At 40.3% G+C, this 18,049-nt stretch overlaps 1 protein-coding gene across 1 annotated transcript in view; it reads left to right on the forward strand.

Moving 5' to 3' along the window:
• The first annotated feature begins 1,665 nt into the window (after positions 1–1,665).
• LOC119890648 (protocadherin-9) overlaps positions 1,666–18,049 on the forward strand; it is a 232,708-nt gene continuing 216,324 nt past the window's right edge. The window contains 3 exon segments of the mRNA XM_038702007.1: positions 1,666–2,389; positions 2,869–4,628; positions 4,630–6,013. Coding sequence (XP_038557935.1) covers positions 2,980–4,628; positions 4,630–6,013 — 3,033 coding nt within the window. The 5' untranslated portion in view covers positions 1,666–2,389; positions 2,869–2,979.

An 18,049-nucleotide genomic window follows, 5' to 3' on the forward strand; every position in this document is an offset into this window, starting at 1 on the left:
AAAAGCGAGTGATGAGTTCCTAATGACTCCAGCTGGCCAGCAGAGCAAGAAAGTGTTTCACCACTGTAGACAGTTATGTTGTCACTTTTCCCTCCACATCAGAGTGTCAGACTTTAAACTGAAGTGACAGATCACTCGTTTAGCTGCTCTCTCCCAGCAAAGAACACTGATGGCTGGATCCAGAGGCAGAAAGGTCAGGCCACCAGGTTGGTTGTGCTAATGGACTGCTGACCAGGCAATAAGCCAGCCTCTCAGAAGACATTTGCAACCTAGTTCTCACCTCAACATTGTGCGGGCCCGTGTCCTTTGCATCACTCCCATTGCCATTTGCCAACACTGGGGCTTATTCTCACGTTTGCTGTCTCTTCTTTCGCACTTTGCTTCTAACTGAGTCACTCATTGTGTCATTTATTCTGTGCTCACTTGTCATGGTTGTCAAAGAGCAGGAACCAAAGTCTTGGTTCAGAAGTGTGTGGTTGGTTGCTGACTGAAGCTATAAAGCTCACAGCACAGTTAAGGCATTTGTGTAAGAGCACCTCAAGATGGCAGTGTTCACCATGGCAGGCAACGCATCTTTTGAGCTCAACAGCTTGCCTTTCTCAGAAGCAGCACAGGCAGGGAGCCATGGATGAAATTGAGGGTTATCTACTGCATTGAAATTAAGTAGGCTAATGATTGGATGGCAGTATGTATTAAATGATGACTGGATTTGTATGGCTGACTCTGAATTCCACTTTATTAAATGTGCTGTTTTCTAGTTACCTCGTGTCACTTCTGACATATTATTTTGGGGTTTCTCGGCTCAGTTAACGCAGTTCAGCCCCCTCGTGTTGCTTTGAAACTTGTCAAGTAAGATCATCTGCGGTTATGGGCAATTCCAAAGTCACATCACAGCCTCCTTAGATCATCACAGCTCTAGCACTAGGCAGTATACTTAAAAAGATATGTAATTCACCCATTACACAAAAAGCTCGCTCCATATGATAGGGATAACTCTCAAGGTTATTTCTAACGACAAATGCTGATGACTGGCTGCAGGGTGCCAAGTGTGGCGTACAGAGCGTGAATATGCACCCTGTGCAAACATGCTTAGACAACGGCTTCTCTGTCTAGAGTGCAATTATTAGTGACTCTCACACAAGGCTTGTATTGTATATGCCTGTGTTTTTTTTCTTGGAAACCGTTGCAGTGCTTCTTCTTTAATGTGCTTCAGTCTTGTGGCTTTTTATGTTCACCCCAATTAGTGTAGCCTACCTGACAACAGCCTAACAGGTTGGTTTATGCGTTTTGATGCGTCCCTTCAGAGCCAATGACTGCTATCTGCTTTTATATAATCATCCACAGTGTAAAAGCCATAGAGGACAACATTATCATCATCAGCACTAGCAGCTTCTTCATCATCACCGTCGTCATCATCATCATCCCCCTCTAGCCTCAGGGTTTTGGTTAAGCGTCTCTGCAGCCTGCAGCATCTTCACGGAGCATCTCACCGCGGACAAACCCTCCGGTCTGCATTAAGTGACGTGACTTCGGGCCAATCCTGTTGCTGCTCGGGCTGTCGACGCCACTGAAAGAGATGGGCGGTGTCCAATGACGAGGGTCGGCGGGGTTGGGGGGCGTTGGTGTGGTGTACTTCACCACCCCTCCTATGGGTTTACACAGAGTTAGTGCAAGATATTCTGCTCTGGGAGTGAGAGTGCAAGGATAAACGACACATACACGCTGCGCATCGGTGTCACACTGAACAGCCTTTATATTAAGGTTGGCATTTCCAAGTGGATCGACTCTGAGATTTCGCCTTCTTTTTTTTGCATAAATGCCTTCGTGATCTTTTTTTAACCTTGTCTACGCCGGCTGATCATTGATGGAGCTCAGTGAACTTGAAACATGACAGGACACCAGCGTCTCTTCTTGCGTTCACTTCGCCTGCGCCTTCACCTTAACAGGTAGCCGGGGGTGTAAGGAAACGCCGGTTTTCTCGGGAAGTGTACGGGAGATGAGCATTGATTTTGGGACCCATTCTAATGGAAGACACCGCAAACCACTGACCACCTGGCTGTGTCTGCTGGAGAGCGACGCTGATCACCGCAATAACCGCAGGTCGCACAATTAGACGCTGTCCATTCTTGAAGTTAAATGGGAAAAACGGAACTGCGACATATGCAGCCTCTAATTTACTCCAGTTTGTGTGACCAGCTGCTTTTACCTAAAACCTTTTCTTGAGTCTGATTACTCCTGCGGGGCGATAATTTTTTCCCCTCTTTCTTAGACCCAAAGCTTGATCTGACTGAGAAGGATATCTTTACCCGAATAAGCTCGCAGGCACATTGGATGAGAAGACTATGAGCTGACACACTCCGGTTTTTCTCCTGCGCTATAACGGATTTGGGTATGTACGATAAGAATAGGTCTCAGTTGCCCACTAAGAATTGAAAATCTGACTGAGCTTATTTTGTAGGCTTCATTCATGCGTATTCATTCGTTTAGGAGCCCACACACAGCGCTTTAATTTTGGCAATTTAAGTGTAAAAATTAATAAGACTGTCTAATCTGTTGTGAAGTTTTGTGGCCGTGGGGGTTTGAGGCGCTGAGAATTCTTAGTGACCATAAAATGTAGAGGATTTAGAAACGGAGCAACAGAAATGACTGGCTGCCTAAATGGTTACTGCAGTGTTTTGTAGATTTGTTTTTCTATGAATTGTTGATTAAGGCCTTTGGGCACATATAATAGTGAATCATTAAAAAGAAAGTGGACAAGATAGCTGACTTTAATGAGGAGGGGATGGTTGTCTGTTTAATTAATTTAATTACTGTGCACAGTAAAGTTGTTTCACAGAAGGGAAACTCATGTATGTCATGTATTCATAGGTTTGTCTGTGGAAGATTCCTGCCATCACATGCAAAGAGCCACTGCCTGTAACAACGTTGCATAGAAAGAAACCTCTAAGTTGTGAAGGCTGGAAACACATTCACACTGTCATGGATCTAAAAGACTATTACCTGTTGGGCTCCCTGCTTGCCTGCATATGGCTAGATCCTTCAATAGCCCAAGAGCTTATCTACCCCATCAGAGAGGAGTTGCAAGAAAATGTCCTCATTGGAAACATACCAAAGGACCTAAACATTTCCCATACAAATGCTGCCACTGGAGCAAGTGCTAATCTAGTGTACCGGCTCGTCTCCAAAGCAGGAGATAACCCACTGGTCCGTGTTCTGAGCAGCACTGGCGAGATATTCACAACATCAAACAGAATCGACAGGGAGAAGTTGTGCCCCGGTCCCTCGTTTGAGGACAGCGAGTGCTCCTTTGAAATTGAAGTGGTCATCCTGCCTAATGATTATTTCAGGCTGATTAAGATCAAAATAATTGTCAAAGACACAAATGATAATGCCCCCATGTTCCCGTCCCCTGTGATCAACATCTCCATCCCAGAGAACACGCTCATTAACAGCCGCTTTGCTATTCCTTCTGCCACTGACCCAGACACTGGCCCCAACAGTGTCCACAAATACGAGCTGATCAACGGGCAAAGTGCCTTCGGCTTAGACATAGTAGAGACGCCTGAGGGGGAGAAGTGGCCCCAGCTCATTGTGCAGCAGAATCTGGACAGAGAGCAGAAGGATACATATGTGATGAAGATCAAAGTGGAGGATGGTGGCAGTCCACAGAAATCCAGCACTGCCATTCTTCAAGTCACAGTAACAGATGTCAATGATAACAAACCAGTGTTTAAAGAGGGTCAGATAGAGGTGCATATACCAGAGAACTCCCCTATCGGCACGTCTGTTGTGCAGCTTCAGGCCACAGATGCAGACATAGGGGGAAATGCAGAGATACGTTATGTCTTTGGGACTCAGGTGTCTCCTTCTACTAAAAGACTCTTCGCATTAAATACAACATCTGGCCTTATTACAGTGCAGAGGCCTCTGGACAGAGAGGAGACTGCTATTCATAAGCTCTCTGTTTTAGCTACTGATGGAAGCTCTAGTCCTGCCAGAGCTACTGTTAACATAAACGTGACTGATGTTAATGACAATCCACCTAATATTGACCTGAGATACATAATCAGTCCCATTAACGGCACTGTTTTCCTTTCAGAGAAGGATCCCATAAATACCAAGATAGCTCTCATCACGGTGTCAGACAAAGACACTGACATCAATGGCAAGGTCATTTGTTTCATAGAGAAGGATGTGCCCTTCCATCTTAAAGCCGTATATGACAACCAGTATCTGTTAGAGACATCTGCACTGCTTGACTATGAAGGGACCAAGGAATACAACTTTAAAATTGTAGCTTCCGACTCTGGAAAACCAAGCTTGAATCAGACTGCCTTGGTAAGAGTGAGGCTGGAGGATGAGAATGACAACCCGCCTATTTTTACTCAGCCAGTTATTGAGCTGGCTGTTATGGAAAACAACAAACGCGACCTGTTTCTTACTACTCTTAGCGCCACAGATGAAGACAGTGGGAAAAATGCAGAGATAGTTTATCAGCTGGGACCAAATGCATCATTCTTTGATCTCGACCGCAAAACAGGGGTCCTGACTGCATCCAGGGTTTTTGACCGGGAGGATCAGGATCGGTTTCTCTTCACTGTAACGGCAAGAGATAACGGGACACCCCCTGCAAACGCAGGCAGCCGTTATTGTAACTGTGCTGGATGAAAATGATAACAACCCTAAGTTCACACATAACCACTTTCAGTTCTTTGTGTCTGAGAATCTTCCCAAATACAGCACTGTGGGGGTGATAACTGTGACAGATTCAGATGCTGGAGAAAATGCTGCTGTTTCTCTTTCCATACTGAATGACAATGAGAACTTTATACTGGATCCTTACTCTGGGGTGATAAAATCTAATGTGTCATTTGATAGGGAGCAACAGAGCTCCTACACTTTTGATGTCAGGGCTGTAGACAGTGGCAGGCCTCCTTGCTCCTCAGCTGCCAAGGTGACCATCAATGTCATCGATGTGAATGACAACACCCCCATCGTCATCTACCCCCCCTCCAACACATCTTTCAAGCTCGTCCCTCTCTCCTCTATCCCAGGATCTGTGGTAGCAGAAGTGTTTGCTGTAGATGGGGATACAGGGATGAATGCAGAGCTAAAATACACCATAGTGAGTGGGAACAACAAAGGTCTGTTCAGAATTGACCCTGTCACAGGGAATATTACCCTGGAGGAAAAACCAGCAGTGACTGACATTGGCTTACACAGATTAGTGGTCAATATCAGTGACCTGGGCTATCCCAAATCTCTCCATACTCTGGTGCTGGTATTTCTGTATGTCAATGACACTGTTGGCAACTCAACACTCATTTATGATCTCATCCGACGCACCATGGAGACACCAATTGACCGAAACATTGGTGAAAGCAGTGAAACTTATCAAAGTGGTGACTATTTAACCATAATGATAGCCTTCGTTACTGGCGCCTTAGTGGTGATCATCGTCATCTTTGTCACTGTGCTGCTACGATGCCGCCACGCTTCAAGGTTCAAAGCCGCACAGAGGAAAAAACAGGGGGCCGAGTGGATGTCACCCAACACAGAGAACAAGCAGAACAAGAAGAAAAAGCGCAAGAAAAGGAAATCCCCAAAAAGCTCCTTGCTCAACTTTGTCACCATTGAGGGGAACAAACCTGACGATCCGGCCCATGAGCCAATTAACGGAACCATCAGCCTGCCCACTGAGCTGGAGGAGCAAGGGATTGGACGCTTTGATTGGAATGCCACACCCACCACAACCTTCAAACCTAGCAGCCCAGACCTGGCCCGGCACTACAAGTCCGCCTCGCCACAATCAGCCTTCCACCTCAAGGCTGACACGCCAGTCTCAGTGAAGAAGCATCACGTGATTCAGGAGCTCCCATTGGATAACACATTTGTTGGGGGCTGTGACACCCTTTCCAAGAGGTCCTCCACGAGCTCCGACCACTTCAGTGCCTCAGAGTGCAGCTCCCAAGGAGGGTTCAAGACGAAGGCGCCCATGCACACCAGACAGCAGGTAAAAGAGCACTTTTACTGGTCTATAAGTACTGCCTATAACTGCCCCGTTCCACAGTGCTAAAGGGCCAGTCTAGATTAGAGACTCACTCTAAGTTACTGTGAAGAAACAGAAAAGAGTACAGGAGTCATACTGATTCAGCAAGTTCCACTGTTTCTCAAACTTATCAAATGAAAAAAAGACAAAAAGTAACTTGGAACAACTGCTAATTAATGGAGTTGATTATGGACTCACGTGCATCATTTTGGGGGAATAATTATAGACAATGTTTTGTCAATAATATATATTTAATTCATATTTAACAAAATGCAAGTTGGTGAGTGATTGCCTTACCTTTTTTTGTCTATTCAGCACCCAGGTTAGATCACTGGTAAAATGTACCAAAATAACATTAATTGTGACTCAATGTTCTTTGTGAAAGAAACATTTTTTTCTTGCCTATCTACTCAGATTACTGTTTTCATCATAGATAAATGCTGCACACATTCTTAAAAAAACTAGCTGACTTTTCACCTCTCTCCTCATAAAACTCTTGAGTGTTTTCATGTTTTTTTTGTTTGTTTCTTTGTTTTGGTGTGTATTGTAATATCACAAAAGACCTTTTCAACACCTGCAGCATTAACAACAGTCAATAATTAGGCTGCTGCGGCGATATTGTGAATGTCACTGTAGGCTTTGCCACATCTTCTAAGCTTGAATTAAATGCCTCCTCTCAAAGCACACTAGCGAACTGAGTGAAGCTTGTCTGGAACTTGATACACATCCAATTCAAAAAGGATTAGCCAATAATGAGCCTCAAATTTCAACGTAATCCATGCTGCTTTTTATCAAAGCCTTATTAATTTTTCTGCTAATAAAGCAGCACTACACAACACACAGTTCTAATCTAATGGAACACACATGGACAAATAGCAGAGAAGAGTGCAGAGGGGAAAAGGTAGGCAGAGAGTGAGAGGGATGTCAGTTGGTTAGGCTTGATGGGTGGTGGTACTGAACCTTTAGGTGGCAGTGTTGCGCTGCACGGCACAGCCTGGCACTACGCCAACCTGCAGTGGACTTATAAATGCAAGGGAGGAGAAGAAAGGAGCGAAACCTATGTTGGTGTTCTTAGTGTAATACTCTCGCCTAATGATGTAGAGGCTGCACAGGGAAGATTGATAATGGCAGTTAGAGATGTGAGTGATAAGATCTATCCGGAAGAGAGAGTGGAATTACAGGGGTGACACTGTGCGACTCCTATCGATGCATACCTCCGGGTCACTGCATCTGGGGTTGCTTTTAATGTGTTTCTGTGTGAAAGGTAGCAGTCAAAAGAGGCATTCAGTTTGCCGTCATTTACCAGGCGCCCTTGGTGTGTGGGTGTGCGAGTACGAGTATGAGTGTGGTTGGTGATGTGTGTGAGCGAGACACAAGAAAAGGCGATGAAATGGGTGGTGGTGTTGGCGGCGGGGGGATTCAACCCTAGAGGAGGACACATGAGATATGACACTATACTGTAAGCCCAACTCCATTGATTCGCTCAGTCATCCCACAATTCCACCCAAGATTTATTGGAATCAATAATTCTGACAAATGATTCAAAGACGCACACAAACAGAGGCAGGGTGTTCTATATAGTGCCATCGGTAATATGAATAATGTACTGTTGCAGATACTTTTGCTCACACGTGTTCCTCTTTACAATTTAATCGATATTTTTCTAGAAACTTGTGTGTAGCATAAATGTAATCCTTATAGAAACTGAGGGCTGAAACTAACTCAACTCGTGCAGTCTAATTCTACTTTCTTTTCATTCCTTAATGACACAGGCCGTTCAGTTAAGTGTTGCCAATCTAACCATCTTCAACCATCTTTATTTTTAGAATTGCAATATGAAACTTGTCCTATAAACATCACATCCTATGACCATGTCATACAATTCACAAATTCTTAATCAAATGTGTTTAAATAATTGATTAAATAATATAATTTAGATCTAGATAAAATCCACTGCCATAAAATGTCAGTGGAAGTGAGATATCCTTCCCTTTAGCGATACCTATGAATTACTCAAAAGAATATGAACTAATGATGCCACACAAGGGTAGACGTTCTTGTCTCCATTTCGTTATTATTAGAAGAAAAGCTCATTTTCTACCTTTACACTATTAGCTAAAATCTATCTTTGGAGATTTGCAATAAAGACTCATCTAGTTATCATAGCACATCTCAATCATAATTACTCCAAAACATCTCACTGGTGCGGGTCCCACTACAGATTTGAGGTTAAATGGCAGTTATTGATTGTGGTAATGTGATTAGACTGCACTGACATATCTTACAAATCGGGGTATGTTATCAATTACATCCATATTTTGATTGTTTTTGCACAATGCAGCCATTTGTATTGACATGTGAATGACATCAGCATTTCATGAGAATTGACAAGTTGAAGCTCATCCAGTATGTCCCTTTCATTTTTTGAATTCCATCTGCGTATCGAATAAAAGCACAGAGGGGATTAGCTGTAATTTCAAAAAAAGTAAAAGCCAAAAAATACCAATTACCTTTGAGTGAATCTTTAAACAGACAGTATATCCAAAAGGTAATATCATTGGATTATCATATCATATCATATTTCCCACAGAGTAGGACCGCTTTGGAAAAAGATAACTGCATTATTAAAATATTTCAAATCAGTGTCATTTAAAGTTAATAACAGTTATTTTTCAGTTGGAATATGTGGTTTGATGCAGTATATTGAAAAGTTCAGTAAGGTGCTGGATTGTTACATCATATAAAGCATTGTAAAAATGTATGATAGAATGATGTTAAGTTCAGCTTTTACATTGTTGCTTTTTGAGTAACAAACCATCATCAATCACAGATTTTTGCCTGAAGTTGACATCAAATTAGCCGTTAAATGAAAGAGGATGTTCAAGAGAAAGAAATGTGTAAAGCAAAGGGGAATAGCTTTTTAAATTGACCTTCTCTCCAAAAATTGAAAAGCCATTATGTTCCAGTTCGCAAGAGTCACTTCTATGCAACATCAGCACCAATCAATACATAAGGAAACTGAAAGGAAATTTATAAACAACTAGGCAGAGAGAAAGAGGTTGAGAACAATAGCAAAGCATGAAGGTCTCAATGGTGTCTTCCTCTCAGAGAATATAGAACATAGGGAATAGAAATAGCAGACATCTACAACAGTGTCATCACAGACAAATGCCTAGTGAAATCAGCTTTATAGAGACCCCAAACTTTGCTCATAGCAATAGGAGCAATCCTTGCCTATCCTTTCTTTTTTCCCACTTATTATTTAGCCTCCAGGGACCTACATTAGTGTAAACAACACTGAGGAGAAAAGCATGAAAACACTGTCCTAGTTTCACAAGGCAACACAAGCATCTAAGAAACCAAGTGTAATCATAGCCGTTTCACCATCAGTCTTCCTTTCTTCCTTTCAGTAGTCTTATGGGGAGGTAGATATGTGGTTCACGAACATAACATGAGCCCAGTGGCTATGCATTAACCATGTACTGTACATCAGATCCCAAGGCTCACGTTATGCACATGAATATGATTTTTTGTAAGTAGTCACTACAGTGGTGTATGAAACATCATGCTTAATCGATTACAATCCATACTTTAAGTTCTCACTCTTCACCATTAACCTTTAATGTAAATAGAATGATGAATGTAAAAATAAGGCAGTTTATTCTGTGCTGAGTTAGCAAGCATATATAGATTAATGTATACATTCTTGCAGATACACAAGATGCACCCTCTTCTCACATCCCCACTTTGTTATGGTAATATACATTGTATGTTAGGATACACAATTGTGGGCCTTAGATAGGGCTTTCAGTTGCACAACTATTTGGCCTGAACATCTTGTGTGCAAGAAGACTTAATTGCTGTGGGTTATCAGTGTTTTTCTTGCATCTAAGAAAATATGCAAACACTGAAAAGAAGTGTGTACCTACAGTTCATACTACTCTGATGTGCTCTGCACCACAAATCATGCCTTAGCTCTGGGGACACAGTAAAACAGCTTCTTTTTGTTCAGCTTCACTATACTAACAGCACATACAGAACAACAATACAGGACAACTATAACATATGCATATTAGGTTGAATCCAAATCAGTCCGATCTCAATTTTGTTGAATTTTTCTGTGTGCATCCGACTCACATATCGTTTTCCTAATCATTGTGACTGCTACAATAAAAACAGACTTGTATTACAGTATCAGTCACAAAAAAATGAGCAGTCCATTAAACATTACAGTAGATGTAGTATTCAGTTTAGCATGCAGGATGGGAGAACAAGCTGCGAGGAAGAACAGGGAATCTTTCGCAGAGTATTCCTGGTGTTGTCTTGTCAGTGCATTTAATGAATGGACATTCTATGCAAACAGGAGTTTGTACAGACCATTGTAATTATGGAGCCTTGGGGGAGTCGTCCTTCTTGTGCAGGTTCATTTGCCACATTAATAAGGGGATTAGTAGTACGTACGGGGGCTGATGGCACCAGGAGAAGTTTGAGAAGATTAATGAACTATGACAATGTTGCACCTGAGGGGAAAAGTCTGTTGCAATGTCTTCTGGGTTGTGCTGACACAGAGTTTGGCGGTATGAAAGAGGAAGATGGAGAGAGGCCAGTGATTGTTGCCGACTGTGATCATGCATCCTTCTCCTCAGCTAACCTGTCACATCTTTGGGTTATTGTGTTTGTGATCTCTTATACTGTACTGACTGAAGATGTTCCAGTTGATATAAACATTTTCTTGTAAATAAGGACACTAACTTTGTAAAGTGTCATTGTTTCTGTGCCCCTGAATAAATGCTTAAATTGGATGAATAACTACAAAGACATTAATTTACCAAATCTATGAGCAAATTCTGCATAATCTAGAATTCGTTCTGTTACCAACATCAGTTTGATGATTTACCAACTGGTAGATGCAAGAAGAATTACCTGTACCGCATACTCTTATTGAGTAAAATGTAGCAGATCCTCAAAACAAATGTAGCTATCAGGAGATCGTAAGCCAATAAGTCTGTGAGTGAAGTTTCTATCAAAGCTTTAAATCATCAGTGGAGGATTTGCAGTGCTCTTTACTGCAGAGAACATTGTATTTCTTTAAAGAACTTGTCATGTCCTCTAAGTCTAGGTGGGTAAAAGGAAATGGATTGTGGGCTATACTAAGGTAGTGGGTGTGAGTACTACCAGAGTAGATTATTGCCCCAAGGGGGATCCAGTTTTGTCTGCACAAAACAACAAAATAAATCAAAGCTCCCTGTTGGTACACTGGCTGAACTGTGGAGTTCATTTATATGTTTTTATTTTCCGCTGTTGAGAAAAAAGTGCTACTGATTTTTAATATATTTATATATTTATTTGTAGCCTTTTATTTTGTTTGTTTGTTTATTTTCTTTCTTTGTTGTCAGGGACAGGATTGCCAAAACACAGATAATGGCAAATTACCAGGAATTACATTTGATTTTTTTGTGTGAATATTTTATTGATTTTCACATTTGTTTTAACCATTTTCATACATGTGTTGAGATACCTTTCCTCATCATTACACTGTTTTATTCTGTGAAACACATACAATACAAATTTGATAATGACAAATATTGTCATTGTCACAGTTTTACGTGTGTGCATATGAGTTTTTTCTTTCTCTCTCTTGGTTTGTTCTTTGTCCATCACGTTTGGCTGGCAACCCATTCATCTCAAATTCATCATCCATTTCTGCAATTTCTCAAGGCAAATTGATTGATGATCAATCTTCAGGGGGTTTGCTTTGTGAAGTTAATGTTTTGCATGCACAAAAACCAAAGTCATTGGCTTTTGTGGGACTGTCATTACTTAATTCATCTCCCATGTTTTCACTAATCCACAAAATACATTTCCCATTTTTCTAAGGCAATCAATCAAGTTGACATACTAGCTTCATATTTTTACAAACACTGCATGATGAGAAAAAAACAAACTGCAGCTTAAAACACTTATTGTATCAACAACTCAACTGAATTCTCTCAAATTACCTTAAATATAAGAGTAGAGGGTGGAAGAAAATGTTTCTTGACTACTTGCTTGTCTACAAAAAAATGATATAAAAAGATGAAGTTATGATGCTACTTCATTGCTTGAATGCCCCCCCCCAACCCCACCCTAACAACCCATCTCTACTTTCCACGCCTCACTTGGCCCCTCCACCCACTCCTTTTCTTCCCTGTCTCCAGCCCACACCTATCACCCATGTTTTATCGGGGTCAATGCCGATACATGCAATGTTAAATCACCAAGGGTGTGTTCACCTTTGTCTTTTGATCATTTGTGACAGATGAGGGTGCTTTTGTGTTCGGCACATACCCCCACTTTTTTCCTGTTACTACCCTCTGTCGTCAGAGAGAAATTGGGGGGGGGGCGTAAAAGATGGGCAAAGAGGTGCTGTATGTCCTGACATGACAAACCCAGAGGGAGATGTGTTCTTGTCGTTGGGTTGTTGTGTCAAGTGGCACACAGGCCGCTGCTCTGTCACTAGTGTGTGCCAGTGTCTAGACTAATAGTTGTGATAATGGCATTGCCAGCCAAAACCCCCCTCAAGCAAAGAGCCACACTTGACTTGAAATGTGACTGCCATTGACTTCTTTGCCACTGGGCCCCATAGCTCACAAAGACTCTGTAACCCTCATCGATGTAAATCTTTCTTGTATATATGAGATGTTTCATGTAAATTGAACTCCTGGTAATCTTGCCTAATGTGCTGTGGTAAAAAATAATGGACTTGTTTTATTTTTCTTTTGTTTTATTTATTTGCCCTGCTTTCTCGTTTTCCTTTTTTTTTATTGTTGGGTATACATTAATTACATCTGAAATAAACTCTGCCAGTTATTCAGTACACTGCAACTCTTCTTCTGTTTTAAAAGCTTTATTTGAACAGTGCAATTCTATCTTTATAATTTCATAATAAATGTTTCAAAGAGATCATTTCTTTCTTGTTTTTAATTCGTCCATTTGTTCTCCTTTTGTGATGTTGTGATAAGACATTATGTATAAACTGGGATGTGTTTCAGTCAGGCCACCATGTGTGAACCAGTTCTAATCAGCATTTGCCCGTAAACAAGTGCTTCGACTCATTATAATGCCAAGTTGTGTATTTTAAGAAGCAAACAGATTTTCCGTTGTGACTGAATCCAATATTTGAAATGAGGCACACAAAGTCACTGACACACAGCCATTGTGGTAATTCACTTATAGTGAAAGAGAATTTTTAATTCAAAGTTGATTTAAAGAGGTTCACAAAGTCACATCAATGTCTTTATGAATGTTGAGTTTAGCCTTACTGACCTAAATACATGAACCTCATTGGCATCAAGTTAGCAGCTGCTCTCAAATATCTGATTCTCAGAATGTAATGTTGCACTGGTTAGCCTATGGTATTAAATTATATGTTTTCTGAAGTCTATTTTTAAACAAAACTCACATGCTGATACTTAACTTAGAGAGTTATTGGTCACTAATGATTCCTACTGTTCAAAACATAAAGTCCAAAGTCGTTGTTTCCTGCAAAAATGCATGCTGAAGTTCAGCGGAAGCTAATATGAGGCTTCAGAAGTCAGTTTGACATTTATGTTGGTATCTTCCAAAGTTACAGTCCTTATAGTGCTAAAGTGCCTCCGTGTCCTCCATCTCTTACACTGAAGTACTAAGAAAGGATGTCTTCACAAGAATGGACAGGAGGAATCATTACAACAACCAAAAACTGCTTTCACAATTACTCACAATCCATCCACTGTGTTAGTTTAGAGATACTTTTAGAAATTTAGAATAGACAGTGTGAATATGTTTGTACTCATCTGACGTGGCTGTGAGCAAATGAGGATAATTGTTTAACATAACTTCAAAGAACATAAAAAGTCTTTCATGAGTTTGTCTGACTAAGTAAGAAGGATAAACAGAAAAACATATCCCCAAAACTCTCTCTATGGTAATATCTTAAAACTTAGTCCTAAAGTACTCCTGCACGTTGTGTCCTCATTCTTGGAAAATTAAACCAAGTAACTGAACATCACTTAGTCACATCAGGTATGCAAGAATACATGTAGTGCTGAACAGCAAATTAACAGCAGAAACCAGCATCATAAAATTTGAATGTCAATCTTGTATCTACAGTAATAACAACATTGGAATTATCAACTGGAATTGCCTAACCTACAACATCATCATCTTCATCACCATCATCAGCACCAGCACCATCATAACAGACAGTAATACACTCAAAATGTTCTTTTTTTCTTGCAAGGACTGCCTTTTTTTTTTTACTGATACTTTCATTTCTTAATCTCCAGCAACCTTTCAGTTTAAGAAGTAAAGATGTGTCACCTCTTAACTGTTTTTTGCAGAATGAGAGAGGGGCAGAGTGTGGATTTCAAAGTGCCGCGCCAACACATCTATGGAAAGTAGGCCTAACTCAGCTTAATCTGTCCACTCCGTTTTAAAGCCAGAAGCAGAGCTTAGTCTTCATATGAGTGTGTGTGTGTGTGTGTGTGTGTGTGTGTGGGGTGGGGGGGGTGTAAATAAATAAATATAGGCTTTAAAGTTTGACCTCATCTATACGGTCACTTTGAAAAAGCTGTGTGCACCAACTGACTGGAATTTGAAACCTGACTTCTGACCTGAAGTATAATCATATTACCTGTCCTTTCCAAAAAAAAAGGGGGGGGAGGGGGGGGGGGGGGGGGCGCAATGCTAGTATTGCATCTCTGAACATTTTCAGAATATGTTGTCTGTGGTCTGTGTCTCCCAATCTCATGTGGCCAGATTTCCAAATTTTGTGGAATCCACGATAGGGCTTAGTCCTGTTTCTGTACAAAGCATTTCTTCAATTAACATACCTGTGGCAAAATGTAGCATTTAAGTTTTGCCAGTGATGAAACGATTAGCAGATCAGGTGCATTTAAGTCTGTGTAGATGTTACACACAAAACCTGTGTATACAATGTAATAAGCATACATAGGCTTTTCAGCAAGCCCTGTGTTCACATTGTTCTGTTGTACAACTTTGTCATCATGAAATTGAGTTCACATGACAAAGCATAACATCCATGCCATCAATTATCCACACAGGGTTGATGTCACGTGTCACTTTAACCTTGTTTGGACAGAAAACAGACTAATGTCGGTAGTCTTCCACCAGCAATATCATCAAAGGATCTCTTGTTTCATTATGCATAGCCATTATGCATTGGTATGTATAGTAAGCCAATAAAGGTGATTGATGACCTGTTGGTGGTCAAACATATGATTCACTTGCAGAAGTTAAAGGAAATACAAGGTAAAAATACTCCATTACAGGTAAAAGTCCAGCATTCAAGCAAAGTCTCAAAGTAGTAATAATTAAAGAAAGGAGAGGTTGGGGTTGGAAGTGCTGATTTGAACTATTTTTATATATTGTAGTTTAATCTCCTGCAATGCATGACTTGTTTTGTTTGTAAAATAATAATTTGTAAAAGTAACCGGGAAAAATCAAAGTATTTGCCTCTGAAATGTATAAATGCCCCAAAATTGTACTCAAGAACAGTAATTGAGTACATGTAATTGATTACATTCCACTTCTTATTACTTGGTAGTATAGATACTGTATGTTACTGTACAATTTGGGGGACAATATATAGGCTAGATTTGCATTAGAATCTGTAACAGTGCACATTTATAAATATTATTGAACTCTGTGACACTGTAGAGACATCTAATGTGCTGAAAAAATTAAAGCTCCAAACAGTGTAGCATCACCCCCTTTGCAGTCATAAAGGTCTGTGTACAGTATATACAGGAGAGATAGCATTTCTATAAATGTGAGTATGTGTTTGTAAAGGGCTGTATGCAGCTTTCCTGTGCACACTAAAGACTGAAGTCAGGAGGTTAAAGGTTAAAATGACGATGTTCTTATATTTTGACATGTTGTATATTTTTTGACAAATATGGAATCAACAGTAAACATCATATATTCAGAACAATCTAGACAGAAAAAAGAATGAAAAAAAATTTGATAAAGCAAATATGAAAATAGAGCAACTGCTAGTTATCTGATAACTTTGAGGTTAGGTTGACTTTTGAACAGGAATAACCAGAACAACAGAAGATAAGGAGTCTCTAATGTGATATTTCTTTTAAAGTAGGCTGAATCGCTGACTTTAGTTTTTAGCAAACATATTGACTTCAGTGAATATGCTTACATATGCTTCATTCTCATATCTTTCCATGAATTGATAGATGCTTTTTGAACATAGAGTGTTGGCTGGGAGCTTTACTAAATTAGTCATCTGCCCGACGCCATTACACTGAATTAAAATCAGGATCTGTCAGACACTTGAAGAGAGCCCAAGAGTTTGAGCCTTGTAAAAAAAAATATTTCTGCTGCTGATGCATACACTGTCATATTTCCCTCTACCGACAGTGTGGTTTAGTCCTACTGACATGTTCCTCTAGTGTAATCTTTCCTTAACAAGGTCCTAGTCACTCATATTTTCCCTTTTGGGGGAAAATGAAGAAAGGTGAGTGCATTTCTCAGATTGAATCCCCAAATGTATTTTACTCTAGACAAAAAGAGAACTATTTTCATTTTCACCCTTAATAGCCCAGAATCCTTCAGGACAGCATTGAGTTATGCGGGGATGTTGCTGTGAGGGGAATGCCCATCCTCTTTAAAACACTGTACAGATAAGATTTTTATTGAAGGAAGGTGCCATGGTCACACCACTGGGAACCTAATGCAAATGTTATGTTTCTATTTCCCTTATGTTTCCAAAGACAGACTGACATATGCATAAAACTGTCCATACAAAAAGAAAGAAAACGTGGCCTAAAGGTTATAGAAGTGAACTTTTGACTGGAAGGTTGCCGGGTCGATCCTTGGACAGGCAGGATAAATTAGACTGGGGAAGAGAAACCCCCACTGGGGTGCCCTTAAGCAAGGCACTTAACCCCCACTTGCTCCCGTAAGGTTGTTCAGTGGATAAGACTGTTATTGTACTGGGCAGCTTCCAGGTGTGGATATGTGAACCTGTGTTAGTGTGTGCAGGATATTCCTGGAAACAGGCATTTGTACTACACTTGATGCATAATAATAATAAAAAAAAAACTCATACCAAGAGAAAGAGACATATGATGATCTTTGACAGGATTGAAATTAACCTGCTACTGAGCCTTTTAAGCAGATAAATATGATATTTAGATACAGTCATGTTAGGACTTGGTAGTTGGTTCCACATGGATTTTTACAGGAAGCACATTAGATTAAGAATAAAAGCATAAATATGATTTTATGGGGATTTTGAAGGATTTACATTTACACACATTGTAATGAACAACATGGAAATAAAAGGGTCATTTCAACACACATTATTGTTGTATTTATGAGCACAAACAGCTTGCATAAAAAAATCTTCTAAACTAAGGATTGCGACCCCACACATCTTTCTAAATTTGTTCCATTGGCAATAAAGTGGAGACTGTTACTGTGGACCCTTTAACTTCAAAACATGTAATGTTCACTCCAGTAGGTATCTCTTGTTCCAGATGAAAGATTTAGCTGTCTTGGTATTAACATTGGGAGGGGTTTGATCCTTCTGTTTCAACTGTGGAAGATCATAGAATTAAGTATAAATTATTTCCCATGGTGAACTGGATAAAGAACATTGATTAATTGGTGTTAAGACTAATTATATATTTCCTTAAATCTGCACTACATCATTAATAGATTCCCTTCATCATGACAACAAAGAGCAACAACACAGCATTGATAGCATACAATTTTCGCTGGTGGAGAGTACAATGAGGGATATGATTGAATTAGTAGACATATAATGCTCTTCAGGGAGCTAATTAGATAAAAAGTTGGGATGTATGGCTGCTGGAAGCATGTGTGTCAACCCACTCCTGTTCAATGTATAGACAGCAGATTTGTATTGATTGTATGCTTTGTCTTGTGCCTCAGCTACAGTGTAGGCTGTGTGCCCTGCCTTTGTCTGGTGAGTTGAGCAGA

This window comes from Micropterus salmoides, unplaced genomic scaffold (assembly GCF_014851395.1).
Source record: "Micropterus salmoides isolate LMB-PRFRI ecotype aquatic unplaced genomic scaffold, ASM1485139v1 Ms_hic_scaffold_6, whole genome shotgun sequence".
Lineage (NCBI taxonomy): Eukaryota > Metazoa > Chordata > Actinopteri > Centrarchiformes > Centrarchidae > Micropterus > Micropterus salmoides.